The sequence below is a fragment of the Mytilus trossulus genome, chromosome 13, assembly GCF_036588685.1.
Source record: "Mytilus trossulus isolate FHL-02 chromosome 13, PNRI_Mtr1.1.1.hap1, whole genome shotgun sequence".
Taxonomy (NCBI): Eukaryota; Metazoa; Mollusca; class Bivalvia; order Mytilida; family Mytilidae; genus Mytilus; species Mytilus trossulus.
In genome coordinates, this window is record NC_086385.1 from 46,775,212 (window position 1) to 46,791,673 (window position 16,462).

General features: G+C 31.2%; 1 protein-coding gene across 8 annotated transcripts in view; it reads left to right on the plus strand.

Moving 5' to 3' along the window:
* LOC134693949 (sodium bicarbonate cotransporter 3-like) overlaps positions 1-16,462 on the plus strand; it is a 70,298-nt gene that overhangs the window by 20,599 nt on the left and 33,237 nt on the right. For 6 of the 8 annotated variants that reach the window (XM_063554925.1, XM_063554920.1, XM_063554926.1 and 3 more), the window contains exons 3-9: positions 1,304-1,438; positions 2,407-2,548; positions 3,808-3,968; positions 4,362-4,568; positions 6,435-6,500; positions 9,923-10,062; positions 16,131-16,187. In XM_063554925.1, coding sequence (XP_063410995.1) covers positions 1,304-1,438; positions 2,407-2,548; positions 3,808-3,968; positions 4,362-4,568; positions 6,435-6,500; positions 9,923-10,062; positions 16,131-16,187 — 908 coding nt within the window. The remainder of the gene's footprint in view (positions 1-1,303; positions 1,439-2,406; positions 2,549-3,807; positions 3,969-4,361; positions 4,569-6,434; positions 6,501-9,922; positions 10,063-16,130; positions 16,188-16,462) is intronic. The other 2 variants (XM_063554927.1, XM_063554928.1) reach the window with 2 other exon arrangements.

The following is a 16,462-nucleotide window of genomic DNA, read 5'->3' on the forward strand; positions in this document are numbered from 1 at the left end:
TGGGTTCCACGGAACCCTTACAATTTTTTTTGTTTTTCTCTGTTATGTTTTATGGGCATGATGGGCTATTGGGTGTCTGTCATCTTCATCCTTTGGTCATATATAGTAATGTCTTAATCTGGATTTTTAGGTTAAAATTAGATTTCCCTACAGACATGATAGAATTCACTAGTGTTGTTTCTATGTGAATTTATCAATGTAAATAATAATCCAAAATAATTTCAAAAAATGTGGAAAGTTATGTTTCCCAAAAAATAAAAACTTTTACATGATGCATTTAAATTTCAAAAGCATTATTTGTATGGATGATTTCTTGTAATTACAACAATTAATTATGCATTTGTGTCCAATGTTCGCAACAATAAATGCATTCAATTATTTCTGCATTTATATACATTGTATATGGTATTATTCATCTTTACGGGTAATTTAAAGATTTATCTGATTTGATAATGTATTCTCAGGAGGGGTTCTAATTTTAAGTTTTTATTAATAAAAAGTAAAAGAAAAATGTGACTGTAATATTAATACATTTATGTTAACATGGATATTTTAATGATTTGTTATAATTATTTCATTTATTTTTACAATGTCATGAAAGTCAATGCATAAAGCATGTAAATCTTATGCACATTTAACAATAAGTGAGCTCTTTACATTTAACAAGATGAATATTATAAATTTGTACATCTAACTTGTATAGGAATATTTTCAATTACTTTCATGATTATGAAATAAGCAAAATAACACATGCATAGAAAAGGGGAGATGTGGTAGCAATTCTTTCTGACATATCTGATGAGGGCCCTGAAATTGCATAAAGTATTCTGTTAACCATATAGAAATTGACATATTAATTATTTTACGAAGATTTAGATATACATGTATAAGCAAAGGCCTTACCAAGAAAGATATTTTACACACTTTTGCATCTACATATATGTGTCATGTATGTAGAATACATGTACATCTCTTAGCTAAATATTTTTTTAGGTAAAGCCTTGGCTTTTATATATATCTAAGTTGTAATGACTAGATCTTTAAAATATGAGGCTATTTTGGCAGTTTTGTACTTGAAGCAAATATGAAAGATAAACTGAAAAATTATAAATTCTGAATATTGACATTTCAATGTAATATGAACATTATAGGCATGATATTTTTTGCAGATTTATAGTACGTTTTTGAATTCAGCATACCTTTTTCATAAAATCACCTTTCCATGTTTTAAAAAAGTGATGTTGTGTTATTTCTTTGTACTAATTCTTATTCATTCTTACTAATTTATTTGACTATTTTCCAGACCACAGACATCAAGAAACAGTATACATTGGTTTACAGTTACCTAAACATCACCATGGGATGCGACGTAGACGTCACCACAAACATAAAAAGACCGGTGTTGAGAGAATTAAGGCGGAGGAAACTGACAACAGTTGTAAGTCATTACATAGATATAAGAAGATGTACGTGGTATAGGTGCCAATGATACAACTTAGGCCAAAAAAAATGTATGTCTGTTTATGGTTACCAAACCGACCCTATTTTGAGCACCGAACCTAAGCCATTTTATTTCCGTCGTAAAGTGAAAAATAAACTGAACTTGTGTTAAAAGTGAACATAGTGTTGCCTGATAGATCCCAATGTTCATAATCATGAATATGATAGCTGTTTTAAGGAAATTCGCGACTTGTGTGAAGAAATAAACAATTCACCGCCATTTTTTTCCAATCAATATCTAACAAAGGGAAATAATACAATCATTAAAAATACGGGTAAACTCTGCCCATGGACAACTCAGACCACGGAAAACGGACCGCACAACTCAAAATCATGGTGAATAAAATAAAATGGAAATACCTACCTACCTACCCTATTTATTTTGATGATGTAACCTTAAACAGACTTATTTTTTTTTTTGGCCTAATAAAAGTAAACCATAATAGGTCAATGTGTACTGTCTTTAACATGGAGCCTTGCTCACACCAAATAGCAAGCTATAAAGGGCACCAAAAATTACTAGTGTAAAACCATTCAAACAGGAAAACCAGCGGTCTAATTTATATAAAAAAAACAAAAAACACTTATGAACCACATCAACAAAAGTCACCACTGAACATCATGTTCCTGACTTGCAAACAAATGTATCTGATTTAAATGCTTTAATAGGTACCAACCTTCACTCATACCTGAAACAATAGTATAACATCACAACATAGAATGACACAATATAAAAAATCATTTTGATTTTAACTTTTAAAATTATATGCCAAAGTGTTTTTTGACCCCAAATCAATGTTCACTGAATAGAGTAATATAAAGTTCCAATGGAGCAAGGTGTCATATGGTCACAAATTCTAGGTCCTTTAATTATACATTCTGAATTTATCTTTAATGATATTTTAGCGACCACACCTCCACGTATGAGAATTCAATTCCTGCTAGGAGAAGACGATGATGATGAACATACGTCACATGACTTGTTTTGTGAATTGGAGGAGCTTATTACTGTGGATGGGAAAGAACCACAGTGGAAAGAAACTGCTAGGTATTCTATTTATCAAGGATTTATTGTGGATAGTAATGAGATGGGATAGGACTTTTATTGGGACTCCAGGATCAGGTGTTTTTAAGCTTGGGATTTTGGGATTAACCCTTTCAGGATCCAGGAATTCTTTTTTTGGAATTTCAGGACCTCTGATTTCGTGTTTTTAAGCCTTTGATTTCAAGATTTCATGTTTTTAAGCCAGGGATTTCGGGATCAGGACCCTTTCCTACCCTCCCTCAGTAGTTAGATTGTAAATCATCCACAACATGCACAATGATGCACAATTTTTTTTAATTTGATTTTTGTGCAATTAGCATGATTAGAGAGAAATATTAAAACAAACAACATATATAATATTAGAACTGTTGTATGATCAACAATGAGACAACATTCCAACAGAGTTAAAATTATGTGGATTTTCCCAACTACCAAATGTATACATATAGGTCAACCTTAAACAATAAGCAATACCCATACCCCATAGTCAGATGACATGACCTGAAACATTCCAAAGGAAAAAACAAACATCTGGATTAATGACAAAACAATAGATAAAAAAACTAATACAATGACAGTAACAAATTACAATCATAACAATGTCTGAGAAACAGGATCCTAAAATTGTGACAGACACTTTAAGAAATAATAAAATTGCTGAGTCAGTTTATTTTTAACCCACAAATCAATTAAAGCTGAATATGTTTACATTGTGTATGACAAAAGTACATTATATTTGACAATGTATTACATGTATGACAACAGTACATTATATATGACAATGTATGACATGTATGACATGCAAGCCCAAACAATTTAAATGAGGACAAAGTTGAGTTATATTTAAACAATCCTGTAGAGAAGGAAATCCAAATACTGTAAATTCAGAAATTATTGCGTGCATTTATTATTGTGATTTTGTCATTTTAGACTTAAATGTGTTTTTGATTTTTGCGTTATTGAGAAAATTCCTGATTAATTCTTTCAAAACATTTCAAAATCAACTCGATTGCTTTTCTCACTTTCGCTGTACCAGCTCAAGCGAGAAAATCAATCTCGTCGAGATGATCAACAATAATCTATAAATTTCATATGCAATTACTTATTAGAAAATATTTTTTTTCCGCTTCTTTACTTTTTTCTTATGCACTTTAATAGCATAACTAGACCTTTTTTTTTTTATTAAAACCCTATGTCAGCAAAAAATTGACCATGGGAGAGAATGCATAAAATAATTAACTGTATTTATTTATTTTAAACAGATGGATAAAGTTTGAAGAAGATGTGGAAGAGGGAGGAGAGAGATGGTCAAAGCCACATGTTGCCACCTTATCATTGCACTCATTGTTTGAGTTACGCTGTGGCCTCATGAACGGCACAGTCATGTTAGACTGTGAAGCTAATGACATTCATTTTGTTTTTGGTAAGAAGTTTGTATTGGTTATTGTTTTGTAATGGTCATTTGTCATTGTCCTATAAAATTCAACCCAATTTTTGACAGAATTAAACTTTTTCTCCATAAATTATATTTTTACATGTGTAGATCCTTGACTTGTGGTGGATAATACATAAAGAAAGATGACAGGAATCACACAAAAACCAGCACCGTTCAACTGACCAAATCAAAAACAAAAGCCTGATATCTCCAACTCTTAAACTGTTACTGTTATTATTGAACAAATCATGCCAAGAATTGGAACCTATGAAAATAAATGAATCCACAGTAATATTTTTAACCAAAAAAGCGTGCCTAAGAAGTGGTCTATAGAAGAAGCCACCTGATCTACCTTAAATCTCCAGATTAATTTATTTTCAGACATGCTGGTTGATAACTTAATAGCAGCCAAACAGCTGGAAGAAAATTTAAAAGATAAAGTTCTGGACACGTTGTATTTACGTCATCACCATCAGTATCAGAAAAAACACCACGAGGACGGCAATAGTGGTCGATTCCATTTACCAATCATACGATCACTTGCTGACATCGGGAAAAAGTTCTCTGCACCTGCATTGCATAATAATGGTAAGTTTTGTCTTTTATATAATTATATTTTAGTGTTTTGTTAAAGGCAACTGTTGAATAAAGATTTTACGTTTTGTTTTAAATTTGATTGTATTTTTTGTGTTTTGTGAAAGCCACTAGATAATTTCTTGAGGGAGTTATGGGACAGTTTCATTTTCATTTTCATTAATGTTGTCTAGGAAATATTTGCAAGGTACAGTTATGTTTTGAAAACTAAAATATTCAGCAATGATAAAAGAACATTAAGGGATAGTATTTGTTATTTTGAATACATGTATATGTTTCCTTTCTATTTTTGAAGAAAACAATTAAGATTACTCATCCAAATGTCTAAATTCTCTCTATTTTTTTATGAATACATATTTTATGGGAACTAGGTTTTAAATTTTCTTTAAAAAATATTAAAGGATCTTTTGTTTTAAAAGATTTCCAAAAGGTGATTGCTCTACTAATATATTGTTGTAGCAAATAAACATTTATTTACCCCTTTTTTCGGGTTTTATGCTTAATTTGAATTTTGTTCAAACTCTGATTTGACGAGTCAAATTCACTTTTCAAATATCTAAACAAAGCTAAATCAATGTTTGTCAAGAGTTAACTCCTCCTGAAACTGTCCCCAACTCCCTGTATAGGTTGCGAAACATTTATATCAATATCATTGATTTAATGCACTAGTTCAATCAATATCATGTTGCTTAATCATCTAGGTTTTTTTTTGGCTATACAGAGGCCCCTCATGGGGATTTCAGTTATATACCACCATTTTCATTATCATTTGAATTTCTTAGTCTCTTAGATGATATAATCAGATGGCATGTTCTTGTTTAGAATTTAATTAAAGTTTCATTATTTAGTTTTTGAATAATTTAGATACATCAAATTTGTATGTTTTATGAATGTGTATGTTGTAAGATGTGTTTGAGTTTAGTAGATTTTCAACTGATACAATAGTGTGTTGCCATTTGTTATATGTACATATAAATAGTTTACTACTTTTATTTATATCCAAAACCTCAGTTCTTAACTCGGACCATTTTTTGTTACAGTTGAAAATGTAAAACTAATTTGTGACCTTTGACCTAGGTCCACAGCCTGGTGTCCAGCCCAGAGTGATATCTGTTGGTTTGGAGTTTTCAGATTATACCGTATAAAATATATATGGAGAATTTTTTTGTTTGAAATATGTTTATCATTTATATAGTTTGAAGAAATGGAACCAGTAACATTATATCTTTCTTAAATTCCTGTTTACAAAATTTTGAATTTTTCGGAAAAACTAAGGATTTTCTTATCCCAGGCATAGATAACCTTAGCCGTATTTGGCACAACTTTTTGAGACTTTGGATCCTCAATGCTCTTCAACTTTGTACTTGTTTGGCTTTATAAATATTTTGATATGAGCGTCACTGATAAGTCTTATGTAGACGAAACTCGTGCCTGGCGTACTAAATTATAATCCTGGTACCTTTGATAACTATTTGTCAGAAAAAGAAGATAGTGTTTATGAAAAGGCTATTTCCTATATAATTTTTTTTTTAAAACTACAGGTAGTTTACCTAGCATAAGGGACTTTTCTTAAAAAAAAAATTCATGAGAAATCAAACTCTTTAAAGATTTGAATATTTCCATTTTCAATCCAAGAGCCTCTGATCTTTATGAATTCATTTTGAAAACATCAGGTTTAAACATTCGTGTTAAATCATATAAATAAAGTATACAAATAATCTGAAAACTCCATAGGAGCTTGGGGTATATGTTTGTGTATACATTTTAATGTTTGAAAAAATAAATGTGTACACAACATGTACAAAAAGGTTAAAAAATGATAAATATATATTGTCGAATAGAATTCATATTTGTTTACAGGACGTCTGAAAAATTCCCAAATTCCCAAATCCCAGACTGCTGTAAGACTTGACAAATACAACAAAGGTAATAGGTTCTCCAACCCAATAATGGAATCATGGTACAAGTATAGTAAGAATTTCTCAGTTAGAAATGAAAAAAATCTGAATAAAGTCATCGAGAGATAGAAATTAATTTTCGACGCTTTAGTTCGCTGTCATCAGTACATGCAGTCAGATATACCATAAACCACTTTATTTTTTGCAGATACTTTATTTAACGTTTAGCCCTTACTAACCCATTTTGCAGCGATTTAACTTTGTGATTTTCAAATTCGTTTTATGTTTTTCAATGAGGAAAGATTCAAGTTTACATACATAACATACTTATGATATTCACGACTTTTTATTTTTGCCTTATTTTACTACTCGCGAAAGACACGAAAATAAATAGATCTTGAAAATTTGTCGGTTCACAGTAGTTAAAATTAGTAGATTCTACTGTGAACCAATGTTTTGTGGCAACTTTTGCAAGATAGAAAAAAACTGTCAAACTTTGATCTTCCCTTAAGCTTATATCCATCAACATGATCTAAAAAAATTAGAAAATTACAAATATGAAATTTCAGTCAAAAGTAGGCTAGAAAAAGTTAAATGCTTAATCAACATGTACCTCTGCCTGAGGTTCAGCAATAGGTACACAATTCTTGTTATGATCTTCATTGTGTACACTAGAGCTTTAATCTTGGTATGGGTTAGAAATTAAAACTAATTAAGTATCCACGAAAATAAGTTGGTTTACGGTGATACCTGAATTTGACTTACAAATTAGAAGGAAAAATCACAACTTTTTAGATTTTTTCTTTCTAACTGAGAAATTCTTGCTTCCCATCTTTGTTTCTAACTTATGCATTCTACTGTCTATTTATCATGTTTATAGAATATGTCTTGTTTAGCATGACTTGTTACGACTGTGGTAGTGTTGTCCCCTGGTGAATCTAGATTCAAATGAGTTACATCAAGCATATTTAAAAACAAAAAATAGTTCATTGGTTAAAAATGTTCATGGTTAAAAATATTTTCAATCTCAGAATTTTAGAATATTTTAGTTACCAATATAGTCTGTTGAGATGACGTTTCTCATTTTGTAATAAACACTATGCAGTTACCAATAATTTTTTAGATTCTACATAAAAAAATATTTAGGTATAAATAAAATAAGTCTCATTCGTCATGTTCATGTATAATCCTCTTGTAATTTTATTAATACCAAATTTGGATAATCATTTGTGATTGACAATTGGCAAGAATAACAATAAAAAGCTGTTGGACTCAATTTTTCTGATAGTGAACCATTTTTTATGCTTCCTATTTCTGGAAGTGGAAAAGGAAAAGACAGATTTCCCTAAAAGGCATGTCACAGTTAAAAAATTGGCATGGCACACAGGAATGTTCTCACATCACAAGACTTATAAATGGAAACACTTAAAGTTGAGATAAGTCTATTGCCAGCTATATCGGAGGGAAAATACAAGTTAACTCTAACCTTTGTTTAATTACCTAAAGTATCTAGGTTCCAAAAGAACTGACGGTCATAAAAATATCCAGAACTGTGGCAGAACACTTAATTTGCACTCCAGACTTGAAAATCTAAATACTGGATTTGGAGTTTCAAGAACACATTTTTTACCCTGAATACTGAAAAAAGTTAATAACCAAGGGCTCAGAAACTTTGGAGTCACACATGTTGTCTATGTTGTAGGGAAACCCCCTTAACAGTGATGGTCCTGGACATTTTTTAGAATCCTATATATTATCCTGATTTTCTCTGGGTTACGCATGTTCATTGGGTTATTTGGATTGGTAAGAAATCCCACTTATTTCAATTTATATAGAAAGAGGTTTATTTGCCTGAGATTCAGCACATAGAATGTATAAAGCTTAGAACACTTGAGATTATCTTATTATGGCTCCATTTATTTTCATGGATACAGGGTACCATTTTTTTTTAAGTTTGGCAAAATAATGCTTTAGGGTTTTGGCATTTGCTTCAACCAAAGGACATGTGTTGAACATGTTGAACATTGCAGAATATAAAGACCTGTGTTGTTTTATCCAGACAGCCATGGTGGCATTAACAAATTAGAGAGAGTTATTTATAATAAGGCCATTTTCTCAAAAACTAGCAACATATATGTATAACTCAGCTATAACTATTTAAGCAGCTGGCAAGAATTATCAGCATGTGCAGTTCTGTTCATATTGAAACCAGTGCTCTCAATAAAACCAGCCTAATAATAATGTGCTGTATTAAGCAGTTATTACTAAAAAAGTATTATGCTGTTATTTTTGGTACCAAATTGAAAAAAAAAATGCAAATTGGAGCAGATAAAACATTATAATATTTGAATTTGATATTCTATACAAAGTATGCATAATAGTTGTGATATGACTGCCAATGAGACAACCATTCACTGTAGACCAAAGCAGAGACAGATTTAGGGGATGGGTGTCAGGGGATACCCTTAATCATATTAATGAAGCTTCATATTTCATAAATTTATGCAAAGACTTTTTACATGTATCACTGAAAACTCTTTTGCGTGCCTGGCCCCAACCCCAAAAAATCCTTGATGTACACCAGCAAATGATTAGGAAGTTAGCAATTTCAAGTTGGTTTGACTCAAAATTGTAACAATATTTTGGGTTAATTACCTAGGTATTATTATAATCATGTGAAACTACATCTTTGACCTCACCTTAAAATAATCCTTACACAATATAGCTTCCTGATAAGAGTAGTCAAAGCAGATTGGACCAGTCACCTGATAGAAGAAGTCATAACATATTGATCCAGTCATCTGATAATAATATTGACCTGTTCACCTGATAATAGAAGTCTATAAGTTGTTGTGTCCTGTAAAACTTCTTTCTATCTTTAACATTCACACCAAGTTTTGTCAATTTCTGCACTGCATAAATCTTTAGTCCAGACATTGAATCCATATGCCTTTTTTGAAAAAAAATTGAAGGAAAAAATCAAAAAGCCATATTTAAATCTTTGGTTTACTATAGATGTAGAATTAAATGTTGGATATATATGCCAATTTTTAAATCTATGAGAATTGAGAATTTGAGAATAATTGATTGGATTCCTGTTGTGTTATCATATTGAGAGTAAGATTATTTAATTTTCAATGTACCAACTTTGTCTCCAGTTTTAGAATTTTTGGCAATGGATGATTTCTTTCAAGTAGGAGTTGAGTACCCTATAGTCAATGCAAAGTTGTTGGTTTTTTTTAAATTTGTCAGTTTTGTTGATTATTTGATGTTGATTTTATTCTCAATTGTATTGGCTGTTTCTCATTTGGTGTACATAGTTTTTTACAAATAAATGAAATGGATACTAATTATTTGACCAATCTCTTAGTCTATATTTTATTTAACATGTTTTATGCTTTCAACAACATAGGGAAATTTCTCTTTACATTTTATTTTTTCTCCTATTAGCAAATAGTTTGTCCACTGCCAAAACAACTCCAAACTTTGGACGTGCTCAGAGCAGTCATAGATTAGAGGCTTCAGGGACCATGCCAGGATCATTGGCCCCTAGCGAAGATGACTCAGAGGGCCCGTCATCAACTGGAAAGGTAACATTTGCTTTTATAAGTTACTGCAGGGTGACAACAGTGCTCTTTCAGAGCTTTTTAGCCTTTTCTATCAAAAATTCAAGAGACTTGAAATTGATGAGTGTTTTTTCACTATAATTATATTATAGTACTGTGCTATTGATTGTATATACAATTATGATATAGTCAGTGTCTAGTCTGAGATGTTAAAATAATGTCTATTTTTTTTATTATGATGATTTAAGGAGTAGCACATGCAGCATGCTTACTTCATTTTAGGTCTATTTAGAATTTACAAATGACCCAAAATATTCAATGCATGTACTTTTAAATAATTCATTATTTATTTTTTACCATTGTAACTTTGTAAAATAATATTTGTTTCCCTTTCACAAGTCTGTAACATAGTTTTTAAAAATTCATTGTTTTACCTTATATACATTCATGAAGACTAATTTTCATCATAGACGAGCTTCATTGTACAACATTTTTTGAAACTGTTCTATTGTAAAAAAAATAGTGTAGAATGATCATAGTTTTGTCTCAACTACAAAGAAATAAGCTGAAAGAGAAACATTGTGAATGCTAAACCTGACAAAAATCTTCACATTTTATTAGAAAATAAGGACAGGATTTTTAAAATGGGAAGAGGAAACAAATATTATTTAAAATCTGAACATTATTAACCTTGTTTGATAGAAGTTCATATTGTAAAATCTTGTTTTTATTCATTTTGTCAGGAGCCTATTTGGGTAACTGTTTTATTATTTGTACATGTTGATGTTGATGTTATTTTATATTTGTTCTAGTTGAGTTCAAAGGTGGGTAGAAAAATGATATTATATCTGCAAGTTAACATATGTGTGATCAGCGAAAAATAACAAGAATTCACTGTGTTTCATCACCATCATTATATTTACATACTTCACAACAGCAGGTCAAGTATTGAGTGAACAAAGACCACACAGAATCATGAGTGATCAATCTTAAAACCCAAAAAATAATTTTGATAAATGAAGGGCAGATTGTAATATGACAAATTTAGAAAAGGACCATAATTGTGTGTTAAACTTTAATAAGGACTAAAATCATGTGGTTTAGAATCCAAATCGATTGGAAAGTAAAACAATGACCAGAATGCTTTGACAAGTTTAATAAAGATAATCATGTGGACCATAATCTTGTAACAAACATAAAGAAGGACCATGATCATGTGGCAATCTTTAAAAAAGGACCATAATCTTGAAACAAACATAAACAAGGACCATGATCATGTGACAATCTTTGGACCATAATCTTGAAACAAACATAAACAAGGGCCATGATCATGTGACAATCTTTGGAGCATAATCTTGTAACAAACATAAACAAGGACCATGATCATGTGACAATCTTTGGACCATAATCTTGTAACAAACATAAACAAGGACCATGATCATGTGACAATCTTTGGACCATAATCTTGTAACAAACATAAACAAAGACCATGATCATGTGGCAATATTTAAAAAAGGACCATAATCTTGTAGCAAACATCATAAATATTAATTTGATAAACAAGTTGACTGAAATTTGACTTTTGCAAGCAGTGATTGTTGTCAGAAATTGCTTTTGCCTCTCGCACGACAACCCTTTATTCTTATTTTGGCAAATTATACATAAGGATTGTTTTTACGCTTCAACATATTCATGTTAGATCTGCTGTTATGAAGGAGGTATTCTTTTTGTGTTGCTTTGCGTGAAATAAGGTGACTTCTAAAATTAAAATTACATTATATTATTCATTGGTTTTAAGTTTAAAACAAAAAAATCTCAATAGTTCTAGTAAAAATTTTAAAATTGTATCTTAATCTTTGCTGTGATTTACAAACCATGAAATTAGTAATGATTATAATAATAAACAAAGTTATTATGTAAATATTTATCAGATTCAAAGAAATTAGATAAACTTCTAAAAAAATTAAGACCAGTCAATTATTTCATGCAAAGCACAATACAATTTCACTATATCACAACTTTTCTTAAAATGAAATATGAAAACTATAACAACATTTGATTTGGTCATTGCTTAGAACTTTTTCTTCTATCATTCATTGAATGATGGCCAGCAGAAATAATGAACCACCATCTTTAATTTGTTGTGAAGTGCTGATGTAAATCCAAAGACTTTCATGTAGAAAATGTCTTTCAGAGAGTCAGTTTTCCTTTTTCATACAGTTTTTTTTCTGAATTACATTAGTTTGTAGGAAATCAAAATTTTGAAAGAAAATACAGTGAAAATCCAGTGCTGTTACACAATTAGTATTTAAGAATGTCTCAAATTGGAAGATAAATTTGGTTTTCTATTTACAAATAATTTGAAATTTGATTTTAAAATTTTATATATGATTGTTTGATCAGAAAGGGAATTTCATATCAAATTGGCTTCAAAAACACATACATATAAAGTTATTTTGGAATACAAGATTTTTACATTTTGAGACAGTCCTATGACAAATAATAGTGAACCCCTCAAATACTATATCCTTCAGGGTGTTAAGATCTCTCTTCTTATCACATGACTTTTGTAGAATGCTTTTTCTATATCATGTGATTCCAACTGTCACTTCTGTTTCATGAAGTATAAATGCCTTCATGTTAACATGTTCTGATTAAAGATCCAGATTGAATTTCAATGCTTTGTTACAAAGATCTGACAATGCTTAGTTCCACATTCTGTTCAGAAAAAGGTTATACCTAAAATGGTTTCAAGAGGAATGACAGTGACAAGACTCAGTGTTTTTTCGTTAGAAATTTTTCCAATGGATGAATGTCACATGACTTTTGCGAAGGAAGTTTATGCAGAGTAAAAGGATACTGCAGGCACCACCATGTATAAACTTTCTTTGGAAAACATTGTTGTTATTACATGTAATTGTTATGCCTTTGATCCCTTCATGGGTGTAATTTGTGCTTGATATAAAAGTATTGATGATTTGGAAAAGGTATGATTACAGAAGGCAATTTACAGCACTGTCAGATCTTTGAAAACAAAGCCTTAACACAGGATTTGTATTGTGCATGTAACATTAGTTACAAACTATCTATTTATAGGCCAGTACGATACAAACATAAACCCTCTCTATTTATAGTTTGCTCTGGTCACTTACTTAGTATACTGGTATTTATAACTGAAACTTATTCTGATCCTATTGTTTATTTATCTATAGCTATATAGGTGTGTTAACAGTTTGAACTATATTCTATTATCAAGTGTTGATGTGGCTTTAGATAAATACATTAGTAACACAAGGGATACCTCTTTGCAATATAACTTTATTTTGTTTGTTTGATTTTTTTCATGTCAGTTTGAAGCTTTTACTAGAAAGTGCTATTGGAGAATATTTTTAAATGGGCATCAACTTTTTTTTATGTTTTAGGAGAAAAAAAGGAGTTTTCACAATTATCACAATCTCTGTTTGGTAGTAAAGAGTAAAAATTGATTAGGACTTCAAGTGTGCTTTATTATTATTTTTCTTTAATCTTTTCTTTTTGGAGCTAAACCCTATGTTTCAAAAAAAGTAAAATCACAAAAATACTGAACTCAGAGGAAAATCAATTTGGAAAGTCCATAATCACATGGCAAAATCCAAAAACAAAACGCATCAAAAACGAATGGACAAGAACTGTCAAAACATTTTAAGAAATTCCTTAAAGTGTATTGTTAAGTTTAGTATTTTTTTTATTATTTTGTATGTATATGTGCAATATCACTGGTACAATCTATGGCAGGACAGGAATATTTTTCAATGACAAATTTTTGATTTTATGTGGTATTATTTTTTGTATGAAATGTGCAGAGCTGGTTATCATAACATTTGGATACAAATTCCAGGTTTATGGCTTCTTGTAATTGAAAGAAAGAGAAGAGACCAGCTTTCTCCCAACAATATAAAGTTTTTTGTAGACAATGTTTAAGCAGCTGTAAGAATGGAAGTGTTATTTAATGTTCAACGTGTTGGCAAAATCAAGAAGCCCATGCCAGATTAGAAATGCCCATTGTGGAACATTAAGATGTTCATTATAAAGAGTGGTTATCTATTCTTAGCAAAATTACTTAGTGAAGACAATTAGAAGTCATTCATTAGGCATAAGTTCAAAGGGAGATAATTTAAGTTGTCTCCCTTATATATAACTGCTTTATATTTTTGTTCTAAAACAACACTGGTTGTAAAGTTCATTTTGATTGAATACCAATATAATTAGGGCCCCGCCGACTAAGGCGGGTCGCCCTATAGTGATCAGTCTGTCCGTCCGTCCGTCTGTCCGTCCGTCTGTCCGTAACACTTTCGTGTCCGCTCCATATCTAGAGAACCATTATGATTTCATACTTAATACTTAACATGATTATCAACCAACACCAGAGGGTGTGTCATGTTGTATGTACAACTTTCTAGGTCAAAGGTCAAGGTCAAAAAATTTGGTTTTAGTTGACAACCCCCTGTCCTGTGGTGAAGATCGTGTCCGCTCCATATCTAGATAACCGTTATGATTTCAAAGTTTATACTTGACATCCATTTCAACAACCATCAGAGGGCGTGTCATGATGTATGTACAACTTCCTAGGTCAAAGGTCAAGGTCAAAAACTTTGGTTTAGAGTTGACAACCCCATGTCCTGTGGGATTGTGTCCGCTCCAAATCTAGATAACGGTTATGATTTCAAAGTTTATACTTGACATCCATTTTAACAACCACCAGAGGGTGTGTCATGATGTATGTTCAACTTCCTAGGTCAAAGGTCAAGGTCAAAAACTTTGGTTTAGAGTTGACAACCCCGTGTCCTGTGGGATTGTGTCCGCTCCAAATCTAGATAACCGTTATGATTTCAAAGTTTATACTTGACATCCATTTTAACCACCACCAGAGGGCGTGTCATGATGTATGTACAACTTCCTAGGTCAAAGGTCAACGTCAAAAAAACTTTGGTTTCAGTTGACAATCCTGTGTCCTGTGGTGAAGATTGTGTCCGCTCTATATCTTGAGAACCATTATGATTTCAAATATTATACTTGACATCCATTTTAACCAACACCAGAGGGTGTGTCATGATGTATGTACCACTTTCGAGGTCAAAGGTCTGTCTGTCTGTCTGTTGGTCTGTCCATCGCTAACAAATTTGATCCACACTATATTTTGAGAGGACAGCTGTTATTATTTCATACTTTATACCTGACAAACATTTTCAACTTAACATATATATAAACCAACACCAGAGAATGTGTCATAATGTATGCATCCTAGGTCTAAGGTCAGTCTGTCAGTCTGTCCATCCGTTTGTTGTTCTTAACAAATTGTGTTCGCTCTACCTCTCGAGAACCGTTAATATTTCATACTTTATACTTGGTGGGTCATAATATCACTGAATATATTGAAGGCATAATTCTAAAAATATGTGACAAATATCAATTGGGCAGCACCTTTAAACATATTGTTCAAACATCAATCCATACATCCAGAAGTCACCTTAGAGTAGTCAACAATTAGTTCACATCATGCAGTCATATCACTATTATACTATGAAAGTAAGATGAGAATATTTATCAGTTTTAACTTAAAATCTTAAATTGAAATCACACATGAGACTCCTTAGAGTAGTCAACAATTAGTTCACATCATGCAGTCATATCACTATTATACTATGAAATAGTACTATCACTATTACCCCACGTTATTGACAGCGGGGCCCACAGAGATGGCTTCCATCTCAATGATATCTAGTTATCGTGATCATCATATGTTAATACAGCAAAATTATACATGAAAGCCCAAACATCATGTAAAAGATTTTGAAATTTTCATTTTTTTCAGTTGCATGAGAATTGACACAACAGTAATGTATTTAAAGATTTGAAATCAGTTGGTGATGTGAAGGTTGAAAATTTAGTTTACTGCCGACAGATTATACAGTTATAAGGTCACTAGTAAACTTTATTCACAGCAATCAATTTACTGATTGATGCCACAAATCTTCAAATGCTGTACTGATCTACTAATAACAAAGTAACAATCAAAATGTCTGCTCACAATGATCCAAATTGTTAATTTAAAGGTGGATGAGAGTTTATCAAGTGCACACAGTAGTGTACATAGTATTCCTCACAGCGAGGTAAGGCTGCATGGTTTATTATGAATGGAAAGTTCAATATTTAGTACATTATATATTTAGTACTCTGCTACGCCCACTTCCTAGTACCATAGTTGTAAAGTTGCATATGCGTTAACTTTTATGCAGAATCTTTATGGTTTTCAAAATGTTTCCAAATACATTTTATATTCACACTTATAACTGGCCTGGTGATTATCAAAGACTTACCAAAAATGAAATATTATAAGTTTGTCTTCAGTATTACATTTTGATGAAAGAGAAAAACAGTGCATTCT